Source organism: Oncorhynchus nerka, linkage group LG10, assembly GCF_034236695.1.
Source record: "Oncorhynchus nerka isolate Pitt River linkage group LG10, Oner_Uvic_2.0, whole genome shotgun sequence".
Lineage (NCBI taxonomy): Eukaryota > Metazoa > Chordata > Actinopteri > Salmoniformes > Salmonidae > Oncorhynchus > Oncorhynchus nerka.
In genome coordinates, this window is record NC_088405.1 from 102534137 (window position 1) to 102561910 (window position 27774).

A 27774-nucleotide genomic window follows, 5' to 3' on the forward strand; every position below is an offset into this window, starting at 1 on the left:
TCTGTCATAATATAATAGAGACAGTAGATCTAGCTGGTCTGTCATATTATAATTGAGACCATAGATCTATCTGGTCTGTCATAATATAATATGTTCAGTAGATGTTGCTGTTGTGTCAAAATGTAGCAGAGACATTAAATCTAGCTGGTCACCAATAATATAATTCAGACAGTAGATCTAGCTGGTCAGTCATAGGATAATAGAGAAAGTAGATCTAGCCTGGTCTGTCTTAATATAATAAAGACAGTAGATGTAGCTGGTATGTCATAATATATTAGATTCTGTAGATTTAGAAGGTCTGTCATTACATGAAAAAGAGACTGTAGATGGCTAGGGTCAGTTTGTTATATCTGGAGTACTTCTCCTGTCTTGTCCAGTGTCCTGTGTGAATTTAAGTATGCTCTCTCTAATTATTGTCTTTCTCTCTGAGGACCTGAGTCCTTGGACCATGCCTCAGGACTTCCTGGCATGATGACTCCTTGCTGTCCCCAGTCCACCTGGCCGTGCTGCTGCTCCAGATTCAACTGTTCTGCCTGCGGCTATGGAACCCTGACCTGTTCACCGGACGTGCTACCTGTCCCAGACCTGCTGTTTTCAACTCTCTAGAGACAGCAGGAGCGGTAGAAATACTCTGAATGATTGGCTATGAAAAGCCAACTGACATTTACTCCTGAGGTGCTGACCTGTTGCACCCTTTGACAACCACTGTGATTTTTATTATTTTTTGACCCTACTAGTCATCTATGAACAATTGAACATCTTGGCCATTTTCTGTTATTATCTCCACCCAGCACAGCCAGAAGAGGACTGGTCACCCTTCATAGCCTGGTTCCTCTCTAGGTTTCTTCCTAGGTTCTGGCCTTTCTATGGAGTTTTTCCTAGCCACCGTGCTTCTACACCTGCATTGCTTGCTGTTTGGGGTTTTAGGTTGGGTTTTTGTACAGCACTCTGTGACATAAGCTGATGTAAGTCTTTATAAATAAATGTGATTGATTGATGGTTATTGATTACTGCTCTGTTTGGGATTAGAGCTTGAGAAAAATGAATTTTACTGTAACTGTGCATATGACAAACTACAACTCGAAACTTTTATTTCACCTTTTATTTCACCTTTTATTTCACCTTTTACATGTTGGTGTCATTGAAATGAGAAATCTTATAAAAACATTCAATAACCTTTTTTTTCTCTCTCGATAAAACAGTTCATTTCAAATAAATGACATGACACAACAGCTCTTGTTTCAGAGCTAATGACAAAGGTACTGTTTAATGAACCTAACACAGTGCATTGCCTATAGCCTTTTAGCCATCACCTGTGGATAAAGAGGATGTTGTTCACAGAGGAGGACTTCAGCGTGAGCGAAGAGACTCCCTCCACAAGGAGTCTCTATTTGTATTGGACCATTGAATGCTCGAAGGGAGCCCTGGAAGCTAGAATGCTGAGGACGTGGCAGGTAAGGTTCATGAGCACAGGGAACTGACATTGTTGTGCCTGACACCACAACAGAACACGCCGGGTCTGCTTGTTAGAATTGGGTCGACTTTGACTGCACCATAATCTTAAATGTCGTTTGCCAGTGGTTTTGACTCAGGAGTAATGATATCTGCTTCATCATCCCAGTCTGAGAACTCAATATGTGACTATTGGTCTCTTTGGCTGTGAGGGTCCTGGCTCTTCCTTATTGGGGGGACCTACGACTCCGGCTCCACTCTAAAAGGCCCAAAATCATAATGAGCTCTTTGGTTACCTGCATAATGTTCTCAGGTGCAGTTTCCTCCAGCATCTTCAGCAGACCCAACTTGGGGGTCCAAAACATTGCTTTAATTTCTCTAGGCTAAGGTTGGTGAACTGGGGAGAAGAGAGGAATGAATGAATGAACTGGGGAGAAGAGAGGAATGAATTAACTGGGGAGAAGAGAGGAATGAACAATGAACTGGGGAGAGGAGAGGAATGAATTAACTGGGGAGAGGAGAGGAATGAATTAACTGGGGAGAGGAGAGGAATGAATTAACTGGGGAGAAGAGAGGAATGAATGAATTAACTGGGGAGAAGAGAGGAATGAATGAATTAACTGGGGAGAAGAGAGGAATGAATGAATTAACGAACAATGAACTGGGGAGAGGAGAGGAATGAATTAACTGGGGAGAGGAGAGGAATGAATTAACTGGGGAGAGGAGAGTAATGAATAAACAATGAACTGGGGAGAAGAGAGGAATGAACTGAGAAGAGGAGAGGAATGAATGAATGAACAATGACCTGGGGAGAAGAGAGGAGAGGAGAGGAGAGGACAATGAACTGGGAAGAACAGAGGAATTAACAATGAACAATGAACTGGTGTGATGAGAGTAATGAATGAACAACGAACTGGGGAGAGGAGAGGAATGAATGAACAACGAACTGGGGAGAGGAGAGGAATGAATGAACAACGAACTGGGGAGAGGAGAGTAATGAATGAACAACGAACTGGGGAGAGGAGAGGAATGAATGAACAACGAACTGGGGAGAGGAGAGTAATGAATGAACAATGACCTGGGGAGAAGAGAGGAATGACTGACCATTGAACTGGGGAGAAGAGAGGCATGAATGAACATTGAAATGGGGAGAGGAGAGGAATGAATGAACTGGGGAGAAGAGAGGAATGACTGACCATTGAACTGGGGAGAAGAGAGGAATGACTGACCATTGAAATGGGGAGAGGAGAGGAATGAATGAACAATGAACTGCGGAGAGAGAGGAGAGGAATGAATGAACTGCGGAGAGGAGAGGAGAGGAGAGGAGAGGAATGAATGAACTGCGGAGAGGAGAGGAGAGGAGAGGAGAGGAGAGGAGAGGAGAGGAATGAATGAACATTGAAATGGGGAGAGGAGAGGAATGAATGAACTGGGGAGAAGAGAGGAATGACTGACCATTGAAATGGGGAGAGGAGAGGAATGAATGAACTGCGGAGAGGAGAGGAGAGGAATGAATGAACTGCGGAGAGGAGAGGAGAGGAATGAATGAACTGCGGAGAGGAGAGGAGAGGAATGAATGAACTGGGAGAGGAGAGGAGAGGAGAGGAGAGGAGAGGAATGAATGAACTGCGGAGAGGAGAGGAGAGGAATGAATGAACTGCGGAGAGGAGAGGAGAGGAGAGGAGAGGAATGAATGAACTGCGGAGAGGAGAGGAGAGGAGAGGAGAGGAGAGGAGAGGAATGAATGAACTGCGGAGAGGAGAGGAGAGGAATGAATGAACTGCGGAGAGGAGAGGAGAGGAGAGGAGAGGAGAGGAGAGGAGAGGAGAGGAGAGGAGAGGAATGAATGAACTGCGGAGAGGAGAGGAGAGGAGAGGAGAGGAGAGGAGAGGAGAGGAATGAACAATAAACTAGGGAGAGAAGAGGAGAGGAATGAACAAGACGTTGAGATTGCAAAACTTTTGTGTAATGTAACAAAGGTGATTTTATACCTAAAATATAATGACAATAACATAATGTGACAAAGGTGATTTTATACCTGAATGACAATACAGTAGAAAGACATTAATTTTAAATTACATTCACTCATTCAACAAGGCGTGTGAATATGTCAACTCATGTGTAAATGTGTGATCACGTGAGTAAAAAAGGTATCTGTATTGACAGTCCTTTGACTTGGTGAGACGTATCAGTAGCTACATTAGTTTACATTTTGTCACCATATCACCCCCCCCACACACACACACACACACAGACACAGACGGAGAGATTGTCATAACCAACCCCAACCAAACCCTAATGTCTGCAGACAGTCAATCAACTACAGAGGACAGACAACAAGCTCGATATTATAATAACGAGAACACTAGCTGAATATTTTAAAAAATATATATTTATAAAAAATGATAATATGAAAGCACAGGAAATAGTATAGTAGCGTAGTTTCCGGTAAAAGAACTAACTGCATGAACACTAACCCATCCTGACATCCAACAGACAAATGGATTAAAATTAGTTAGGGTTACCCATCCCAACCGTAACCATCCCAATATCACAGATAACACCCTCCCAACCGTAACCATCCCAATATCACAGACAATAAGACCCTCCCAATATCATAGATAATAAGACCCTCTCAATATAATCTATAATAAGACCCTCCCAATATCACAGATAATACGACCCTCCCAATATCACAGCTAATAAGACCCTCCCAACCGTAAACATCCCAATATCACAGATAATAAGACACTCCCAATCTAACAAGAACCTCTCAATATCATAGATAATAAGACCCTCCCAATAGCACAGATAATAAGACCATCCCAACCGTAAACAATCCAATATCACAGATAAAAGACCATCCCAATAACACAGATAGTAAAACCCTTCCAATAGTATAGATAATAAGACCCTCCAAATACCACCGATAATAAGACCCTCCCAATATCATATATAAACAAACTCGTCCAATATCACAGTAAAATAAGACCCTCTCAATATCATTTATTATATGACATCCCAATATCACAGATAATAAGACCCTCCGATATCACATATAATAAGACACCCCAACATCATAGATAATAAGACCCCTCCGATATCACATATAATAAGACACCCCAACATCATAGATAATAAGACCCCTCCGATATCACATAATAAAAAATAGATAATAAGACCCTCCAAATATCACAGATAATAAGACACTCAAAACTCCACATGAAACCAAAACAATAATAAACAAATAAAACAAGTACACAGAAAGTAGAAAATTTAAACGGTAAGCGTCACAGTATGGTCAGGGAGAGAGAGAGAAGGACAGAGAGAGAGAGAGAGAGAGAGAGAGAGAGAGAGAGAGAGAGAGAGAGAGGACAGAGAGAGAGATAGAGATAGAGAGAGAGAGAGAGAGAGAGAGAGAGAGAGAGAAGGACAGAGAGAGAGATAGAGATAGAGATAGAGAGAGGGGGGGGGGGGAGAAAGATAGAAGGACAGAAAGGGAGAGAGAGAGAGAAAGAGGGGAAGAGAGATTCTGGTTAGGGTCTGGGTAATTGTCAGGGCTACAATAGCAGCAGTGGATCAAATCAGAAGGTAATCTCATCCTTACAGATTAACATAGTTTCCAATGTAATATAATCTAATACAGACATTTTATCCATAACTCAATCTACAATCTAATACATCCATTCCTGATCCAGAACTCTAAGAAATGTCCATCTAGACATCTGGGTTTGGGGTAATGTCCTACTAGACGTCTGGGTTGGAGTAATGTCCTACTAGAGGGTTGGGTTTGGGGTAATGTCCCACTAGAGGTCTGGGTTGGAGTAATGTCCTACAAGAGTTCTGGGTTTGGGGTAATGTCCTACTAGAGGTCTAGGTTTGGGGTAATATCCTACTAGAGGTTTGGGATAATGTCCTACTAGAGGTCTGGGTTTGAGTTAATGTCCTACTAGAGTTCTGGGTTTGGGGTAATGCCCTACTATAGGTCTGGGTTTGGGGTAATGTCCTACTAGAGGTTTGGGGTAATGTCCTACTAGAGGTCTGGGTTTGGGACAATACCCTACTTGAGGTCTGGGTTAAGGTTAAGGTTAGTTGTGCATCTGAAGGTTTATGTTACTGTGACCTGGGATTTAAAGCATGTCTTTTCAACCTGAGGAAATGCAGCATATTTTTAAGCTAGACGTTGTTTACTTACAGAGACACAAACACAAGTTCAACACCATTGTCCAATGCTCCTCACCAACCTTAGGACCCGGGGACTGAACACCTCCCTCTGCAACTGGATCCTGGACTTCCTGACGGGCCGATCCCAGGTGGTGAGGATAGTTAACATCACCTTTGCAACGCTGATCCTCAACACTGGGGCCCCTCAGGGGTGCGTGCGTAGTCACCTTCTGGGCTCCTATTGACTGGCTGCATTACTGCTTGGTATGGCAATAGCACCGCCCTTGATCACATGGTGCTATAGAGGGTGGTGAGGACAGACCAGTATATCACTGGGGCCGAGCTCCATGCCATCCAGGACCTCTATATCAGGTGGTGTGAAAGGAAGGCCTGGCAAATAATTAAAGACTCCAACCACCCAAGCCATAGACTGTTCACTCTGCTTCCGCGCAGTACCGGTCCATCAAGTCTGACATCAACAGGCTCCTGAAAGGCTTCTATCCCCCTTCCATAAGACTGCTAAATAGCTAACTAAATAGCTAACAAAATGGCTACACGGACTATCGGGGGATGACCTTTTGTATTGTATTTTTATTTTTGCACAGTCTCTATGCACACTCACAGGGCCCTATACACTGATACTCCAACACACATGCAAAACACTCGCTCCATCATCTGCATACACACACATAATATGTACATATACATACAGTATACTGACACACCCACTCACATACAATCATCATATACGCCGCTGCTACACCACTTCAACTTAGTGGATTGGGCTATTTCAGCCGTTGCTGACAGGTGTATAAAATTGAGCGTACACCCATGCAATCTCCACATACAAACATTCGCAGTAGAATGGCCTTACTGAAGACCTTAGTGACTTTCAACGTGGCACCGTCAAAGGATGCCACCTTTCCAACACGTCAGTTAATCAAATTTTCTGGCCTGCTAGAAGCTGCCCCCCGTCTACTGTAAGTGCTGTTACTGTGGCCTGCTAGAAGCTGCCCCCCGTCTACTGTAAGTGCTGTTACTGTGGCCTGCTAGAAGCCTGCTAGAAGCTGCCCCCCGTCTACTGTAAGTGCTGTTACTGTGGCCTGCTAGAAGCTGCCCCCCGTCTACTGTAAGTGCTGTTACTGTGGCCTGCTAGAAGCTGCCCCCCGTCTACTGTAAGTGCTGTTACTGTGGCCTGCTAGAAGCCTGCTAGAAGCTGCCCCCCGTCTACTGTAAGTGCTGTTACTGTGGCCTGCTAGAAGCTGCCCCCCGTCTACTGTAAGTGCTGTTACTGTGGCCTGCTAGAAGCCTGCTAGAAGCTGCCCCCCGTCTACTGTAAGTGCTGTTACTGTGGCCTGCTAGAAGCCTGCTAGAAGCTGCCCCCCGTCTACTGTAAGTGCTGTTACTGTGGCCTGCTAGAAGCTGCCCCCCGTCTACTGTAAGTGCTGTTATTGTGAAGTGGAAACGTCTAGAAGCAGCAGCGGCTCACAAAACGGGACTGCGTAGCGCTGAAGCGCATATCACCGTGAAAATCGTCTGTCATCGGTTGCAACACTCACTACCGAGTTCCAAACTGCTTCTGGAAGCAACGTCAGCACAAGAACTGTTCGTCGGGAGGTTCATTAAATGGCCGAGCAGCCGCACACAAGCCTAAGATCACCATGCGCAATGCCAAGCATCGGTTGGAGTGGTGTAAATCTTGCCGCCATTGGACTTTGGAGCAGTGGAAACACGTTCTATGGAGTTATGAATCACTCTTCATTATCTGGCAGTCCGAGGAATCTGGGTTTGGTGGATGCCAGGAGAACGCTTCCTTCTTGTATGCATAGTGCCAACTGTAAAGTTTGGTGGATGCCAGGAGAGCGCTTCCTTCTTGTATGCATAGTGCCAACTGTAAAGTTTGGTGGATGCCAGGAGAACGCTTCCTTCTTGTATGCATAGTGCCAACTGTAAAGTTTGGTGGATGCCAGGAGAACGCTTCCTTCTTGTATGCATAGTGCCAAATGTAAAGTTTGGCGAAGGAGGAATAACGGTCTGGGGCAGTTGTTCATGGTTCGGGCTAGGCATCTTAGTTCCAGTGAAGGGAAATAATTCAATAACATTGAATTCTGTGCTTCCAACTTTGTGGTAACAGTTTGGGGAAGGCCCTTTCCTGTTTCAGCATGACAATGCCCCCTTGCACAAAACTCACTTTAAACACACACACACACTCATATCTAGGATTGGAAAACATTCTGAGGTCAGTGGATGAACAGAAGATGAAGGAGAGGGGAACAGAAGACAGAGAAAAGCTGTTGGTCCATGGTCTCTGGAGAGGTGTTACAGGTCAGTGGATACAGGTCAGACATACTGTTCTTTAGGGAAGGTGTAGGGTGCAAGGCCGGGAGGAGGGGATAGGGAGGGGAGGGAAGGATATCTGAAGACAGAGGAGGGATGGGAGGCGGGGGAGAAGGTATTGTTGGAGTGGGTGTAGGCGTGCTGAGAGAGGAAGGAGAGGGGAGGGTTGATGGGGGGAGAGTAGGGTTCTGGGTAGTCATCCTTGTTGCAGGCCAGTCGGTAGCTGACATAGTCCGCTGTGTTGGGGAGGTCCTCATACACCCTCCCTGACCGCTGTGAAGAGAAGACAGACAGGTAGGTAGTTAGTCCGCTGTGAAGAGAAGAGAGACAGACAGGTAGATAGATAGTCTGCTGTGTTGGGGAGCACACACAAATACACACACCACAATAACACACAAAAACAAAACAGACACACATACACACACACGCACAAAGACACACAGACACATACACACACTCCTCTACCTGGAACTCATCACCAGGTTTTCTCCTGGCAGGAGGAGGAGCCAGTTTAAGAGAAGGAGCAGAGTCTGTCCTGAGAGATGGGGAGAGAGAGCGAAAGTGAGAGAGAGGAAGAGAGAGAAAGGGAGGGAGGGAAATGGAGAGAGAGACAGAGAGAGTAAAGCAGTCAAATAAAAATAAATGATTTAAACTATAAATATGCATAGACCATCAGATCATTTTATTTAACTAAGTCAGTTAAGAACAAATTCTTATTTGCAATGACGGCCTACACCGGCCAAACCCAGACGACGCTGGGCCAATTGCGCGCCGTCCTACGGGATGCCCAATCACAGCTGGTTGTGATACAGCCTGGCTTTGAACCAGGGCCTGTAGTGATGCGTCTTACACTGAGCTGCAGTGGCTTAGACTACTGCGCCACTCGGGAACCCCAAGAAGGTAGTAGGGAAGGGGTGGGAAAGGAATTGACAATCAGTCAGTGAAAGCATTACCTTATTTATCTCTAAATACCACAAGTGAAGTCTAGTGCTGTAAGTTGTTTGTCTTTGAATACAGCAGGTATAAGCTAATATCGTCACCTATCAGACTATTCTTGATTCAAATACTAAATAAGATATGTGTGAAATTAGTTTTGATTTACCATTATTACCATTATTGACCATGATCATCCTTCTTAAAGTCATTCCTTTATGTATTGAGTTGAATTATGGTGTCTATTCGACTAATATTTCACATTGTTCATCTGCATAATTTAAATTGAATATTCAAAACATGAGGCAAAGTCCATTTGATAAATAATCCCAACAACATCTATTGTGGTGCCACCAACTGGTCTGACCGTTTAAATTCACACAGTTTCTAAGGACATAAAGGTTTACATACCAAATGTCATGGACATTGGTTCAGTTACAGTTTTTAACAATCACTTTGGCACTAATTTCAGAACCTTGTGGTCATTTTTCAAAACTCTAGACACAAAACTCAAAACGGTCATCACTTGTAACACAGGCTGTCCAATGTTCAGAACATTGCATTGTGCGTTCATATCTTTAAAGAAACCTTGCACTTGCAGAATCATTGGTTCAAATAACTCATTTATCATGAAATACCATAGAAACATTCATTTAGATCACACACACACACACACAAGATACCGACAGTTTCACTGTGTAGTTGTTTGTACAATCATTAAATATTGTAGTACAAAATACGTGATACATGTTTCATTGTGCTACTACACATAAATACATCACTGTAAAATAACTAGTAGAGAGAATACTACAGACACAGTGGAATCATTGAACAGAATGACATTTATTGATGAAATACAATAAAATCACAACAAATCAAAGCAAAAATAATTAGCTACTAAAAAATAAAAAACAGTTAACGGTCAACTGCAGTGTTCCTCACCTGACTGTAAGAAGCAAAACAAAATATTGATTACTGTACTTCTATATATTTCCATCAACCCTGTCTTGTGGATTTGGCCACAGGTTCTCATCCACATCACAATGGATGTTTTCATTAGCCAATCATCTTGGGAAGAATCTTCGGGCATGGCGAATCCAGGCCTGACACTGGTCTGATAAAATCATGTAGTAACCAAAAAAGTGTTAATAAACACATCCAAATATATGTTATATTTTAGATTCTTCAAAGTAGCCACCCTTTGCCTTGATGACAGCTTTGCACACACATTCTCTCAACCAGCTTCATGAGGTAGTCACCTGGAATGCTTTTTCAACAGCCTTGAAGGAGTTCCCACATATGCTGAGCACTTGTTGGCTGCTTTTCCTTCACTCCGCAGTCCAACTCATCTCACCCAAACCATCTCAATTGGGTTAGTCGTACTCATCAGGGTCTTGACCTGACTGCAGTTCAGCGTCGTAACCGACTTCAGTGGGCAAATGCTCACCTTCAATGGCCACTGGCCACTCGCTGGAGAAATGTGGTCTGATTTGAAACTGAATGAATCCTGGTTTCAACTGTACCGGACAGATGGCAGACAACATGCGTCATGTGGGCAAGCCGTTTAAAGATGTCAACATTGGGAACAGAGTGCCCCATGGAGGAGGTGTGGTTATGATATGGGCAAGCATAAGCTACTGACAACAAAGAGAGCATTCCGGCGCCGACAGAGATGGCCGCCTCGCTTCGCGTTCCTAGGAAACTATGCAGTTTTTTGTTTTTTTACGTGTTATTTCTTACATTAGTACCCCAGGTCATCTTAGGTTTCATTACATACAGTCGAGAAGAACTACTGAATATAAGATCAGCATCAACTCACCATCAGTACGACCAAGAATATGATTTTCGCGACGCGTATCCTGTGTTCTGCCTTTCAACCAGGACAACGGAATGGATCCCATTCGGCGACCCAAAAAAAGGAGGGAAACGAGGCGGTCTTCTGGTCAGACTCCGGAGACGGGCACATCGTGCACCACTCCCTAGCATTCTTCTCGCCAATGTCCAGTCTCTTGACAACAAGGTTGATGAAATCCGAGCAAGGGTAGCATTCCAGAGGGACATCAGAGACTGTAACGTTCTTTGCTTCACGGAAACATGGCTCACTGGAGAGACGCTATCGGAGGCGGTGCAGCCAGCGGGTTTCTCCACGCATCGCGCCGACAGAAACAAACATCTTTCTGGTAAGAAGAGGGGCGGGGGCGTATTCCTTATGGCTAACGAGACATGGTGTGATGAAAGAAACATACAGGAACTCAAATCCTTCTGTTCACCTGATTTAGAATTCCTCACAATCAAATGTCGACCGCATTATCTACCAAGAGAATTCTCTTCGATTATAATCACAGCCGTATATATTCCCCCCCAAGGAGACACATCGATGGCTCTGAACGAACTTTATTTGACTCTTTGCAAACTGGAATCCATTTATCCGGAGGCTGCATTCATTGTAGCTGGGGATTTTAACAAGGCTAATCTGAAAACAAGACTCCCTAAATTTATTCAGCATATCGATTGCGCAACCAGGGGTGGAAAAACCTTGGATCATTGTACTCTAACTTCCGCGACGCATATAAGGCCCTGCCCCGCCTTCCTTTCGGAGAAGCTGACGACGACTCCATTTTGTTGATCTCTGCCTACAGACAGAAACTAAAACAAGAAGCTCCCACACTGAGGTCTGTCCAACGCTGGTCCGACCAAGCTGACTCCACACTCCAAGACTGCTTCCATCACGTGGACTGGGATATGTTTCGTATTGCGTCAGATAACAACATTGACGAATACTCTGATTCGGTGTGCGAGTTCATTAGAACGTGCGTTGAAGATGTCGTTCCCATAGCAACGATTAAAACATTCCCTAACCAGAAACCGTGGATTGATGGCAGCATTCGCGTGAAACTGAAAGCGCGAACCACTGCTTTTAATCAGGGCAAGGTGACTGGTAACATGACCGAATACAAACAGTGCAGCTATTCCCTCCGCAAGGCTATCAAACAAGCTAAGCGTCAGTATAGAGACAAAGTAGAATCTCAATTCAACGGCTCAGACACAAGAGGTATGTGGCAGGGTCTACAGTCAATCACGGACTACAAGAAGAAAACCAGCCCAGTCACGGACCAGGATGTCTTGCTCCCAGGCAGACTAAATAACTTTTTTGCCCACTTTGAGGACAATACAGTGCCACTGACACGGCCTGCAACGAAAACATGCGGACTCTCCTTCACTGCAGCCGAGGTGAGTAAGACATTTAAACGTGTTAACAACCCTCGCAAGGCTGCAGGCCCAGACGGCATCTCCAGCCGCGCCCTCAGAGCATGCGCAGACCAGCTGGCCGGTGTGTTTACGGACATATTCAATCAATCCCTATACCAGTCTGCTGTTCCCACATGCTTCAAGAGGGCCACCATTGTTCCTGTTCCCAAGAAAGCTAAGGTAACTGAGCTAAACGACTACCGCCCCGTAGCACTCACTTCCGTCATCATGAAGTGCTTTGAGAGACTAGTCAAGGACCATATCACCTCCACCCTACCTGACACCCTAGACCCACTCCAATTTGCTTACCGCCCAAATAGGTCCACAGACGATGCAAACTCAACCACACTGCACACTGCCCTAACCCATCTGGACAAGAGGAATACCTATGTGAGAATGCTGTTCATCGACTACAGCTCGGCATTCAACACCATAGTACCCTCCAAGCTCGTCATCAAGCTCGAGACCCTGGGTCTCGACCCCGCCCTGTGCAACTGGGTACTGGACTTCCTGACGGGCCGCCCCCAGGTGGTGAGGGTAGGCAACAACATCTCCACCCCGCTGATCCTCAACACTGGGGCCCCACAAGGGTGCGTTCTGAGCGCTCTCCTGTACTCCCTGTTCACCCACGACTGCGTGGACACGCACGCCTCCAACTCAATCATCAAGTTTGCGGACGACACAACAGTGGTAGGCTTGATTACCAACAACGACGAGACGGCCTACAGGGAGGAGGTGAGGGCCCTCGGAGTGTGGTGTCAGGAAAATAACCTTACACTCAACATCAACAAAACTAAGGAGATGATTGTGGACTTCAGGAAACAGCAGAGGGAACACCCCCCTATCCACATCGATGGAACAGTAGTGGAGAGGGTAGTAAGTTTTAAGTTCCTCGGCATACACATCACAGACAAACTGAATTGGTCCACTCACACAGACAGCATTGTGAAGAAGGCGCAGCAGCGCCTCTTCAACCTCAGGAGGCTGAAGAAATTCGGCTTGTCACCAAAAGCACTCACACACTTCTACAGATGCACAATCGAGAGCATCCTGGCGGGCTGTATCACCGCCTGGTACGGCAACTGCTCCGCCCACAACCGTAAGGCTCTCCAGAGGGTAGTGAGGTCTGCACAACGCATCACCGGGGCAAACTACCTGCCCTCCAGGACACCTACACCACCCGATGTTACAGGAAGGCCATAAAGATCATCAAGGACAACAACCACCCGAGCCACTGCCTGTTCACCCCGCTATCATCCAGAAGGCGAGGTCAGTACAGGTGCATAAAAGCTGGGACCGAGAGACTGAAAAACAGCTTCTATCTCAAGGCCATCAGACTGTTAAACAGCCACCACTAACATTGAATGGCTGCTGCCAACACACTGACACTGACTCAACTCCAGCCACTTTAATAATGGGAATTGATGGGAAATGATGTAAAATATATCACTAGCCACTTTAAACAATGCTACCTAATATAATGTTACATACCCTACATTATTCATCTCATATGCATATGTATATACTGTACTCTATATCATCTACTGCATCCTTACGTAATACATGTATCACTAGCCACTTTAACTATGCCACTTTGTTTACATACTCATCTCATATGTATATACTGTACTCGATACCATTACATTTACATTTAAGTCATTTAGCAGACGCTCTTATCCAGATCGACTTACAAATTGGTGCATTCACCTTATGACATCCAGTGGAGCAGCCACTTTACAATAGTGCATCTAAATCTTTTAAGGGGGGAGAAGGATTACTTTATCCTATCCTAGGTATTCCTTAAAGAGGTGGGGTTTCAGGTGTCTCCGGAAGGTGGTGATTGACTCCGCTGTCCTGGCGTCGTGAGGGAGTTTGTTCCACCATTGGGGGGCCAGAGCAGCGAACAGTTTTGACTGGGCTGAGCGGGAACTGTACTTCCTCAGTGGTAGGGAGGCGAGCAGGCCAGAGGTGGATGAACGCAGTGCCCTTGTTTGGGTGTAGGGCCTGATCAGAGCCTGGAGGTACTGAGGTGCCGTTCCCCTCACAGCTCCGTAGGCAAGCACCATGGTCTTGTAGCGGATGCGAGCTTCAACTGGAAGCCAGTGGAGAGAGCGGAGGAGCGGGGTGACGTGAGAGAACTTGGGAAGGTTGAACACCAGACGGGCTGCGGAGTTCTGGATGAGTTGTAGGGGTTTAATGGCACAGGCAGGGAGCCCAGCCAACAGCGAGTTGCAGTAATCCAGACGGGAGATGACAAGTGCCTGGATTAGGACCTGCGCCGCTTCCTGTGTGAGGCAGGGTCGTACTCTGCGGATGTTGTAGAGCATGAACCTACAGGAACGGGCCACCGCCTTGATGTTAGTTGAGAACGACAGGGTGTTGTCCAGGATCACGCCAAGGTTCTTAGCGCTCTGGGAGGAGGACACAGTGGAGTTGTCAACCGTGATGGCGAGATCATGGAACGGGCAGTCCTTCCCCGGGAGGAAGAGCAGCTCCGTGTTGCCGAGGTTCAGCTTGAGGTGGTGATCCGTCATCCACACTGATATGTCTGCCAGACATGCAGAGATGCGATTCGCCACCTGGTCATCAGAAGGGGGAAAGGAGAAGATTAATTGTGTGTCGTCTGCATAGCAATGATAGGAGAGACCATGTGAGGTTATGACAGAGCCAAGTGACTTGGTGTATAGCGAGAATAGGAGAGGGCCTAGAACAGAGCCCTGGGGGACACCAGTGGTGAGAGCACGTGGTGAGGAGACGGATTCTCGCCACGCCACCTGGTAGGAGCGACCTGTCAGGTAGGACGCAATCCAAGCGTGGGCCGCGCCGGAGATGCCCAACTCGGAGAGGGTGGAGAGGAGGATCTGATGGTTCACAGTATCGAAGGCAGCCGATAGGTCTAGAAGGATGAGAGCAGAGGAGAGAGAGTTAGCTTTAGCAGTGCGGAGCGCCTCCGTGATACAGAGAAGAGCAGTCTCAGTTGAATGACTAGTCTTGAAACCTGACTGATTTGGATCAAGAAGGTCATTCTGAGAGAGATAGCGGGAGAGCTGGCCAAGGACGGCACGTTCAAGGGTTTTGGAGAGAAAAGAAAAGAAAGAAGGGATACTGGTCTGTAGTTGTTGACATCGGAGGGATCGAGTGTAGCTTTTTCAGAAGGGGTGCAACTCTCGCTCTCTTGAAGACGGAAGGGACGTAGCCAGCGGTCAGGGATGAGTTGATGAGCGAGGTGAGGTAAGGGAGAAGGTCTCCGGAAATGGTCTGGAGAAGAGAGGAGGGGATAGGGTCAAGCGGGCAGGTTGTTGGGCGGCCGGCCGTCACAAGACGCGAGATTTCATCTGGAGAGAGAGGGGAGAAAGAGGTCAGAGCACAGGGTAGGGCAGTGTGAGCAGAACCAGCGGTGTCGTTTGACTTAGCAAACGAGGATCGGATGTCGTCGACCTTCTTTTCAAAATGGTTGACGAAGTCATCTGCAGGGAGAGGAGGGAGGGGGATTCAGGAGGGAGGAGAAGGTGGCAAAGAGCTTCCTAGGGTTAGAGGCAGATGCTTGGAATTTAGAGTGGTAGAAAGTGGCTTTAGCAGCAGCGACAGAAGAGGAAAATGTAGAGAGGAGGGAGTGAAAGGATGCCAGGTCCGCAGGGAGGCGAGTTTTCCTCCATTTCCGCCTCGGCTGCCCGGAGCCCTGTTCTGTGAGCTCGCAATGAGTCGTCGAGCCACGGAGCGGGAGGGGAGGACCGAGCCGGCCTGGAGGATAGGGGACATAGAGAGTCAAAGGATGCAGAAAGGGAGGAGAGGAGGTTTGAGGAGGCAGAATCACGAGATAGGTTGGAGAAGGTTTGAGCAGAGGAAGAGATGATAGGATGGAAGAGGAGAGAGTAGCGGGGAGAGAGCGAAGGTTGGGACGGCGCGATACCATCCGAGTAGGGGCAGTGTGGGAAGTGTTGGATGAGAGCGAGAGGGAAAAGGATACAAGGTAGTGGTCGGAGACTTGGAGGGGAGTTGCAATGAGGTTAGTGGAAGAACAGCATCTAGTAAAGATGAGGTCGAGCGTATTGCCTGCCTTGTGAGTAGGGGGGGAAGGTGAGAGGGAGAGGTCAAAAGAGGAGAGGAGTAGAAAGAAGGAGGCAGAGAGGAATGAGTCAAAGGTAGACGTGGGGAGGTTAAAGTCGCCCAGAACTGTGAGAGGTGAACCGTCCTCAGGAAAGGAGCTTATCAAGGCATCAAGCTCATTGATGAACTCTCCGAGGGAACCTGGAGGGCGATAAATGATAAGGATGTTAAGCTTGAAAGGGCTGGTAACTGTGACAGCATGGAATTCAAAGGAGGCGATAGACAGATGGGTAAGGGGAGAAAGAGAGAATGACCACTTGGGAGAGATGAGGATCCCGGTGCCACCACCCCACTGACCAGAGGCTCTCGGGGTGTGCGAGAACACGTGGGCGGACGAAGAGAGAGCAGTAGGAGTAGCAGTGTTATCTGTGGTGATCCATGTTTCCGTCAGTGCCAAGAAGTCGAGGGACTGGAGGGAGGCATAGGCTGAGATGAACTCTGCCTTGTTGGCCGCAGATCGGCAGTTCCAGAGGCTACCGGAGACCTGGAACTCCACGTGGGTCGTGCGCTGGGACCACCAGATTAGGTGGCGCGGCCACGCGGTGTGGAGCGTTTGTATGGTCTGTGCAGAGAGGAGAGAACAGGGATAGACAGACACATAGTTGACAGGCTACAGAAGAGGCTACGCTAATGCAAAGGAGATTGGAATGACAAGTGGACTACACGTCTCGAATGTTCAGAAAGTTGAGCTTACGTAGCAAGAATCTTATTGACTAAAATGATACAGTACTGCTGAAGTAGGCTAGCTGGCAGTGGCTGCGTTGTTGACTTTGTAGGCTAGCTGGCAGTGGCTGCGTTGTTGATTCGGGGGCTAGCTGGCTAGCTAGCAGTGTTGATTACGTTACGTTGCGTTAAAAGACCATCTACTGTATCTTGCCTATGCTGCTCTGTACCATCACTCATTCATATATCTTTATGTACATATTCTTTATCCCCTTACACTGTGTATAAGACAGTAGTTTTGGAATTGTTAGTTAGATTACTTGTTGGATATTACTGCATTGTCGGAACTAGAAGCACAAGCATTTCGCTACACTCGCATTAACATCTGCTAACCATGTGTATGTGACAAATAGCATTTGATTTGATTTGATTTGAAACAGATTTGCATTTTATCACTGAGAATTTGAATGTACGGGGATACCGTGACGAGATCCTGAGGCCCATTGTCGTGCCATTCATCCACCGCCATCACCTCATGTTTCAGCATGATGATGCACGGCCCCATGTCACAAGAATCTGTAAACAATACCAGAAAGCTGAAAATATCCCAGTTCTTCCATTGCCTGCATAATCACTAGACATGTTACCCATTGAGCATGTTTGGGATGCTCTGGATTGACATGTACGACAGCGTGTTCCAGTTCCCGCCAATATCCAGCAACAATCAACAGCCGGATCAACTCTATGCGAAGGACAAATGGTGTGAACACCAGACACTAACTGGTTTTCTGCCCCTTTTTTTATTTAAGGTATCTGAGACCAACATATCTGTTGTCCCAATCATGTCAAATTCATTAGGGCCTAATGAATTTATTTCAATAGACTGATTTCCTTATATGAATTGTAACTCAGTCAAATCTTTGAAATTGTTTCATGTTGCATATATATTTTAGGTACAACCACAAATTCAGTGTGGTTCATCTTATGGATGTCCATGAAAGCGATTACATACAGAAAATAGTCCAAATTGGTGAAGTGAAATAAAAAAATAACAAATAAATTCCCCAAAATAACAAATGGAAAAGTGTTACGTCTATATGTATTCACCCCCTTTGCTATGAAGCCCCTAAATAAGATCTGGTGCAACCAATTACCTTCAGAAGTCACATAATTAGTTAAATAAAGTACACTTGTGTATAATCTAAGTGTCACATGATCTGTCACATGATCTCAGTATATATACACCTGTTCTGAAAGGCCCCAGAGTCTGCAACACCACTAAGCAAGGGGCACCACAAAGCAAGCGACATCATGAAGACCAAGGAGCTCTCCACACAGGTCATGGACAAAGTTGTGGCGAAGTACAGATCGGGGTTGGGTTATAAAAAAAATATCTGAAACTTTGAACATCCCACAGAGCTCCATTAAATCCATTACAAAAAATGTAAAGAATATGGCACCACAACAAACCTGCTAAGAAAGGACATTAATCAGAGAGGCAACAAAGAGACCAAAGATAACCCTGAAGGAGCTGCAGAGCTCCACAGCAGAGATTGGATTATCTGTCCATAGGACCACTTTAAGCCGCACACTCCACAGAGCTGGGCTTTACGGAAGAGTGTCTGGAAAAAAAGCCATTGCTTAAAAAAAATAATAAGCAAACATGTTTGGTGTTCGCCAAAAGGCATGTGGGAGACTCCCCAAACATATGGAAGAAGGTACTCTGGTCAGATGAGACTAAAATTGAGCTTTTTTGGCCATCGAGGAAAACACTATCTCTGGCGCAAACCCAAACACCTCTCATTACCCCGAGAGCACCATCCCCACTGTGAAGCATGGTTGTGGCAGCATCATGCTGTGGGGATGTTTTTCATTGCAGGGACTGAGAAACTGGTCAGAATTGAAGGAATGATGGATGGCGCTAAATACAGTGAAATTCTTGATGGAAACCTGTTATAGTCTTCCAGAGATTTGAGACTGGGATGGAGGTTCACCTTCCAGCAGGACAATGACCCTAAGCATACTGCTAAAGCAACACTCGAGTAGTTTAAGGGGAAACATTTAAATGTCTTGGAATGTCCTAGTCAAAGCCCAGGCCTCAATCCAATTGAGAATCAGTGGTATGACTTAAAGATTGCTGTACACCAGCGGAACCCATCTACTTGAAATGGCTGGAGCAGTTTCGCCTTGAAGAATTGTCAAAAATCCCAGTTGCTAGATGTGCCAAGCTTATAGAGACACACCCAAAGATACTTGGACTATAAACACATGTACACATGGATTTTGTGTTGTAGATATTTGGTAGTAGAGTAGGGGCCTGAGGTGAAATCTGTTGTGAATGTGTTGTAATGTCTAAAAAAAATGGTATAGCTATCATATTTTTGCTGCACTCCCAAGAAGAGTAGCTGGTTCCTTGGCAATTAATAAATACAAATACAGTGGTTTAAATGGACACATATTTTAAAAACGTTTTTGTTTACTTTTTACCCTTTTTCATTGTATCCAATTGGTAGTTACAGTCTTGTCTCATTGCTGCAACGCCCGTATGGACTCGGGAGAGGCAAAGGTTGAGAGCCATGCGTTCTCCGAAACACAACCCAACCAAGCCACACTGCTTCTTGACACAATGCCCACTTAACCCAGAAGCCAATGTGTTGGAGGAAACACCGTACACCTGGCGACTGTGTCAGCATGCATGCACCTGGCCCGCCGCAAGAGTCATTAGACCGTGATGGGACAAGGACATCCCTGCCGGCCAAACCCTCCCTTAACCCGGATGACACCTGGCCAAGTGTGGGTCTCTCGGTCGTAGCCAGCTGCGATAGAGCCTGGACTCGAATCAGGATCTCTAGTGGCACAGAAAGCAACTGTGATGCAGTGCCTTAGACCACTGCACCACTTGGGAAGCCTTGAGATGTTTCAATAACTCAGCCAAATTTTGACCAATGGTTGATAAGAAGTTTTTTAAATGTTTTCCAAAATTTCCAAGTTGGAGGAAAATCGATCTCAATGGACCTTATTAGTGAGTGAGGCAAATTTGTTCAGCATGAGGAGTTTCAAGTCTCTAAGTCAAACTGGGTGGCGGATATGACGGTCTCTGTGAGACTGCTTATAACAGTACCACCTATAGGTCAATCGGTGCCATTATTTTTGACAAAATGTTTCTGTGTGTCAAATTAGAAAAAATGTGACCCTCTCTCAGCTTGAGTTATCTGACCATGTCAAGAAGAAGAATTCAGAAAATAACAATAGGTTTGATAACTAAAGATATACATACGAGTCAGCATCCATCTCTCCCCTCTGTTTTCTCCTGTTAAGAAGCAGCACAGTGATCGCCACGCCCAGAATCAGCCCCACAGCCAATAGCATGCCCAGAACACTGAAGACATCACCCGTTCCCACCTGGGGCAGTGGCTCTTCTACACAGAGAGAAAAAACACAGTTACACACACACACACACTCCAGGTAACCATTGTAACCAAATGACCTTACCTGTGATGCTGATCTCCATGAAGGCGGAGCTTGTCCCGATGCTATTGGTTGCATCGCAGACATAAATCCCTCCTACCTCGTATCTGATTGGTCCTTTAAATAACAGGACATTGTCACGGATCTCTACGCTGTTCGGTATGGAACCATTCAACCTGCAGGTACACACACACACACACACACCCATACACCCATACACAAATGAATGCCATTGTTCCAAGTATGACATAACATGAATAGCTTCATAAACATCAAACAGACCATAGAATTATAAACAGGAATTATTTAATCACATAATGGCTTCTGTGACACCATTGAGGGCGTTCTCCATTTTAAAGGAGTAAACCAACTGAAAAGGTGCATACTGTCCTCTAGAGGGTGATGTCTGAACAGGTATAACGACAAGGTTTGGGCCAGTAACCAAATAGTTGCTAGATCGAATCTCCGAGCTGACAAGGTAAAAATCTGTCATTCTGCCCCTGAACAAGGCAGTTAACCCACTGTTCCTAGGCCGTCATTGTACATAATAATTTGTTCTTAACTGACTTGCCTAGTGAAATAAAGGTTAAATAAATCAAATGTACTTCCCCCTGGAGGGTGTTGTCTAAACATGTATAAAGACAAGGTTGGTGTTTTACTGCCCCCTGGAGGGTGTTGTTTGAACAGGTATAAAGACAAGGTTGGTGTTTTACTGCCCCCTGGAGGGTGTTGTTTGAACAGGTATAAAGACAAGGTTGGTGATTTACTGCCCCCTGGAGGATGTTGTTTGAACAGGTATGAAGACAAGGTTAGTGATTTACTGCCCCCTGGAGGGTGTTGTTTGAACAGGTATAAAGACAAGGTTGGTGATTTACTGCCCCCTGGAGGATGTTGTTTGAACAGGTATAAAGACAAGGTTGGTGATTTACTGCCCCCTGGAGGATGTTGTTTGAACAGGTATAAAGCCAAGGTTAGTGATTTACTGCCCCCTGGAGGATGTTGTCTGAACAGGTATAAAGACAAGGTTAGTGATTTACTTCCACCTGCAGTTATGGAATGTTTTCTCAGCACTATAATTCATTGGCTGATCACTCCTGATGACCTGAATGGAATTTAGTGATCCTTCCTTAACCTATCGGAAGCCCCATCTTTTGACTATTAAAACCTGTTGCGACTCTAGGGGGAGTATTTTCATTTTTGGGAAAAAAACATTCCCGTTTTAAATGGGATATTTTGTCAGGACAAGATGCTAGAATATGCATATATTTGACAGCTTAGGATAGAAAACACTCTAATGTTTCCAAAACTGTAAAGATATTGTCTGTGAGTATAACAGAACTGATGTTGCAGGCGAAAGCCTGAGAAAAATCCAATCCGGAAGTGCCCCATATTTTGAAAGCGCTGCGTTCCAATGAGTCCCTATTGAGCTGTGAATGTTCTATCAACCAGATTACGCTTTCTACATATTCCCCAAGGTGTCTACAGCATTGTGACGTAGTTTTAGCATTTATGTTGAAGAATAGCCGTAGGCGGCTACATTGCGCAAGTGGTCACCTGATGCCCCCAGAGAGATTCTCGCGTAAAATACAGAGGTAGCCATTACTCCAATCGGTCCTACTGAAAAACTAATTTTCCCGATGGATATATTATCGAATAGATATTTGAAAAACACCTTGAGGATTGATTATAAACAACGTTTGCCATGTTTCTGTCGATATTATGGAGCTAATTTGGAATATTTTTCGCCGTTTTCGTGACTGCAATTTCCGGGCGATTTCTCAGCCAAACGTGAAGAACAAACGGAGCTATTTCGCCTACAAAAATAATATTTTTGGAAAAAAGGAACATTTACTATCTAACTGGGAGTCTCGTGAGTGAAAACATCCGAAACTCAAAGGTAAACAATTTAATTTGATTGCTTTTCTGATTTCCGTGATCAAGTTACCTGCTGCTAGCTGGACAAAATGCTATATGCTAGGCTATCGATAAACTTACACAAATGCTTGTCTAGCTTTGGCTGTAAAGCATATTTTGAAAATCTGAGATGACAGGGTGATTAACAAAAGGCTAAACTGTGTCTCAATATATTTCATTTGTTATTTTAATGAATAGGAATATTTTCTAGGGATATTTATGTCCGTTGCGTTATGCTAATTAGTGTCAGGCGATGATTACGCTCCCGCATGCGGGATGGGGAGTCAGTAGAGGTTAAAACATTCCTCAATGGTGCTGTCCATGCTAAAACAAGCTACATCCATCTAGCGCCCTCTTTATATAGCTATGCCACTGGTATGCTCACAATTACGCATAGGGTTAGAGGTTAGGGGTTAGAGGTCAGCGGTTACTCACATTCTCCACTGGAACAGAGAGACAGGTGGGTTGGCATCGGTCAGACATGTGAGCTCAACGTTCTGACGGTCCAGGTACCAGTTCCCATCGAACCCCTCCACTGACACCTCTGGTTCATCTGATGTAAAATAATAATATAGAAAACTTTCATATATGCCATTTAGAAGACACTTTTATCCAGAGCCACTTACAATCATTTGCACACGTGAGTAAGTCAGTGGGACGGTGAAAGTGTGTGTGCATGTGCACTGGAGTGTGTGTATGTGCGCTGGAGTGTGTGTATGTGCGCTGGCGTGTGTGTATGTGCGCTGGCGTGTGTGTGAATGTGTGTATCAGGGTTGGGCTTAATTCTAATTGAAGGAAGTACACTACAACTGCAATTACAATTCAATCATTGAAAAAAGGGCATTTATTTTCAATGACTTCTTACAGTTTTTCCCAATTGTTAGCACACCTTTGCTGAAACGAAATCTCAGATATTCCTCTAAAGACAAAACAGTTAACCAATTTCCCCAAACCCCACAGACATCTTGCAAAATGAAACACAGCAAACAAAATTAAACTCTAACATAATGAAACTGTATACAAATTACACACACACACATCAAATTAATCTAACTTAGTGACAACTGAGATCGTACTAATGTGACCTATTCAAAACACTACTATCAGAACCTATTTCAGTGTAAAGACTAAGATTTTGTTATTATACTGCATATTGTCTGTGTGTACTCAAACAAGAAAGGAACACAAATGCAAAAATTTAAGTTTGATATTTCAACATGACTCAATACATGTCAAACAGCATATTGTATGCACACATACAGTAAAAATGCAAACATAAAGTAAATATATTTTGCATATGGAAAGGAAGACAAATAGGCCTATTGGTACTACTGTACTGTATGTTAGATCAATTGCATTAAATATATAAAGAAACTGTGAAAATACAATGAAATCAGAAACAGATAATCCATTGTGAAAACAAAATCAGTCATGTCTGCTGTTCTGGTCCGGCCACAGATTTTCATAAACATCACAGGTGATATTCACCCCTGACAGGAATGTCACCACATACCTCCTCCATCGCCTGGAGAAGGGCCATACGTTCATGGGGTTTGACATCATACATCTTCCACCACCATGCTGAAATTCCTCAATTGGGTTGAAAAATTGGGAATATGGTGGGAGAAAGAAAATTGTAAACCTGGGATGGTCATGGAACCAGTTGTAGATCAATGTAAGAATGCTGTTCATTGACTACAGCTCAGCATTCAACACCAGAGTACCCTCCAAGCTCGTCATTAAGCTCGAGGCCCTGGGTCTGAACGCCACCCAGTGCAACTGGGTCATGGACTTCGAGACGGGCCGCCCCCAGGTGGTGAAGGTAGGAAACAACACCTCCGCTTTGCTGATGCTCAACACTGGGAACCCTACAAGGCTGCGTTCTTTGCCCCTTCCTGTACTCCCTGGTCACCCATGACTGCATGTCCATGCACATCTCCAACTCAATCATCAAGTTTGCAGACGACAGTAGTAGGTTTGATTACCAACAATGACGAGACAGCTTACAGGGAGGAGGTGAGGGCTCTGGGAGTGTGGTGTCAGGAAAATAACTTCTCACTCAACGTCAACAAAACAAAGGAGATGATCGTGGACTTCAGGAAACAGCAGAGGGAGCACCCCCCTATCCACATTGATGGGACCGCAGTGGAGAAGGTGAAAAGATTAAAGTTTCTCGGCGTACACATCACTGACAAACTGAAATGGTACACCCACACAGGCAGTGTGGTGAAGAAGGCACAACAGTGCCTCTTTAACCTCAGGAGGCTGAAGAAATTTGGCTTGCCACCTAAAACCCTCACAAACATTTACATATGCACAATTGAGAGCATTCTGTCTGGCTGTATCACCGCCTGGCACGGTAACTGCACCGCCCACATCCGTAGGGCTCTCTCGCATCACTGGCCCTCCAGGACCCTTTAACGCACAGTTGTGCATCAGAGTTTAAAAGGGCAGGTCATATGCTTATAGGTCCATGGACAGAGGTATTCTATCATACCTTATTATACCTTATTATTGATGTAGCTTATAGGCTCATCACAAATGGACAGATCCTGACATAGGCTAAATTAAAAACTGTTCTGACGCGTGAATTTCACCAGACCGTGGCTGTTTGCCTATGTTGTCATGTTGTCTAAGCTTGTTGGCACTGAAGAGATTGGTGGCATATTATAGAGCCTATCAACAATTATGTAGGTTATAGGTTAGGCGTTAAGGTTGTAAATGTTGTGGAAGTGACTGTCTCACCGACCTGGATCAATTTGGACTCAGGACTGGTCACATGACCAACTGCAGTGACTGTCTCACCGACCTAGATCAATTTGGACTCAGGACTGGTCACATGACCAACTGCAGTGACTGTCTCACCGACCTAGATCAATTTGGACTCAGGACTGGTCACATGACCAACTGCAGTGACTGTCTCACCGACCTAGATCAATTTGGACTCAGGACTGGTCACATGACCAACTGCAGTGACTGTCAATCATCAAATCATTGGAATGAGAAACATTTTGTTTAATAAATAATAATATCAGATCAAAAACATGAAGAATGACCCATTTATCATTTTCTGTGTTGTCAAGAAGCCATTCCTAATTAATTGGCAAAAACGTACAGTGCACGGGTCGAACCAGAACCGATTAATTTGAATAATCAAATCATTTGAATAATCAAATCATTGTTCAGTTTTTCATTTCACATTTCCTTTAGACAATAAAAACAAAAAACAAAACCGTTTATGTGTTTGATTTCAGATTCAAATCAAATAAACGAAGAACGACCCTTTACGCATTTTGATCTTGTCATCTAATAGGAAATGTTAAAAAGTACACAGACCTTTCAGGCCGAACATGTCACTGTTCAGAAAGCCTATACTGGACATGTAGAAAGAGTTGAAATTAGGTTTAAATTATTTCAAATAAATCCTGCAGTCAATGTTTGATACTATGTGCATTAACTCCATGAACTGGGAAATGTAAAAATACTGAATTCCAAATCAATTCATTTTCAAAGATTACATGTTTTTCTTAACTTAATTATTGTTGGAATTCGAATTCAACATATATTCTCCATTTCATGAGTGAATTCAAGAATTTAATTAGAATTTCAAATTCAATTGGAATTGACCCCAATCCTGGTGTGCCTGTGTGTGTGTGTGTGTGTGTGTGTGTGTGTATGTGTGTGTGTGTGACCTACACTGTATGTCCAGCGTGACAGAGTCGGTGTATGTCTCCTGGTTATAGGAGGTGATACAGGTGAGTTTCTCCAGGTGTGTATTCCTGCTGGGTACCAGGATGAAGTCGCTTCGTACTGTGATCGTCCCATCAGAGTTACGGATCTCCTGGGTGGTCGCCTCACCACGCACACGCGTGTCCCACCTGCTCACACACACACGCATGAATACACGCACACAGAGAGAAACACACACAGACACACAAAGCAGTCAGGAAATAAACTTCCCATATAACATTTGAAGCAACAGTTACTGATATGTTCACTGTTTGAGATCAAACCTTTGAGAATCATTCATGTCTGAATTCTTACTTTGGAGAGATTATGTTGCATAGAGCTTTAGAGTGTCAAACTGTTTCATAAAGCCTTGTAGTTACCAAACTGTGTCATAGAGCTTTAGAGTGTCAAACTGTTTCATAAAGCCTTGTAGTTACCAAACTGTGTCATAGAGCTTTAGAGCTCCATTTTTGGCTGGCCTTATGCCAGAGCAATTGTCTAAGGCATTGTCAAAACCGGGTCTCTTATATTTCCAAACCCTAGTGCCGGGATTGATGTTTTATCTGTCTTATCTGCCTTATGTGCTGCTGAGGTGGGAGGGGTGGCAATATCTCAGGTGCCCTTAAAAACGTGCGCCAAAGTATTAGTTTCAGTATGTACAGGTTGGGCTATTAGATGTGTGTAAAAAGCCCTCCTTGTAGGCTGATACATTATTTTATATGTGTGTATAAACCCCTCTATGTAGGCTGATACATTATTTTATATGTGTGTATAAACCCCTCTATGTAGGCTGATACATTATTTTAGATGTGTGTATAAACCCCTCTATGTAGGCTGATACATTATTTTATTTGTGTGTATAAACCCCTCTATGTAGGCTGATACATTATTTTATTTGTGTGTATAAACCCCTCTATGTAGGCTGATACATTATTTTAGATGTGTGTATAAACCCCTCTATGTAGGCTGATACATTATTTTAGATGTGTGTATAAACCCCTCTATGTAGGCTGATACATTTTTTTAGATGTGTGTATAAACCCCTCTATGTAGGCTGATACATTATTTTATATGTGTGTATAAACCCCTCTATTTATTTGTTTTATTTTTTATTTCACCTTTATTTAACCAGGTAGGCTAGTTGAGAACACCTTTATTTAACCAGGTAGGCTAGTTGAGAACACCTTTATTTAACCAGGTAGGCTAGTTGAGAACACCTTTATTTAACCAGGTAGGCTAGTTGAGAACACCTTTATTTAACCTGGTAGGCCAGTTGAGAACACCTTTATTTAACCAGGTAGGCTAGTTGAGAACACCTTTATTTAACCAGGTTGGCCAGTTGAGAACACCTTTATTTAACCAGGTAGGCTAGTTGAGAACACCTTTATTTAACCAGGTTGGCCAGTTGAGAACACCTTTATTTAACCAGGTAGGCTAGTTGAGAACACCTTTATTTAACCAGGTAGGCTAGTTGAGAACACCTTTATTTAACCAGGTAGGCTAGTTGAGAACACCTTTATTTAACCAGGTTGGCTAGTTGAGAACACCTTTATTTAACCAGGTAGGCCAGTTGAGAACACCTTTATTTAACCAGGCAGGCTAGTTGAGAACACCTTTATTTAACCAGGTAGGCTAGTTGAGAACACCTTTATTTAACCAGGTAGGCTAGTTGAGAACACCTTTATTTAACCAGGTAGGCTAGTTGAGAACACCTTTATTTAACCAGGTAGGCTAGTTGAGAACACCTTTATTTAACCA

The 27774-nt window shown here is 44.6% G+C and overlaps 1 protein-coding gene across 1 annotated transcript in view; it reads right to left on the reverse strand.

Annotated features, from left to right (window-relative positions):
• Positions 1 to 3826: 3826 nt before the first annotated feature.
• The window catches only part of LOC115115651 (nectin-1-like), a 32372-nt gene continuing 8424 nt past the window's right edge, over positions 3827 to 27774 (reverse strand). The window contains exons 6-11 of the mRNA XM_029644135.2: positions 25984 to 26165; positions 22723 to 22840; positions 20398 to 20549; positions 20183 to 20324; positions 8419 to 8488; positions 3827 to 8226 (exon numbers count right to left, since the gene is read on the reverse strand). Of these exons, the coding sequence (XP_029499995.1) occupies positions 7957 to 8226; positions 8419 to 8488; positions 20183 to 20324; positions 20398 to 20549; positions 22723 to 22840; positions 25984 to 26165 (934 nt within the window). The 3' untranslated portion in view covers positions 3827 to 7956. The remainder of the gene's footprint in view (positions 8227 to 8418; positions 8489 to 20182; positions 20325 to 20397; positions 20550 to 22722; positions 22841 to 25983; positions 26166 to 27774) is intronic.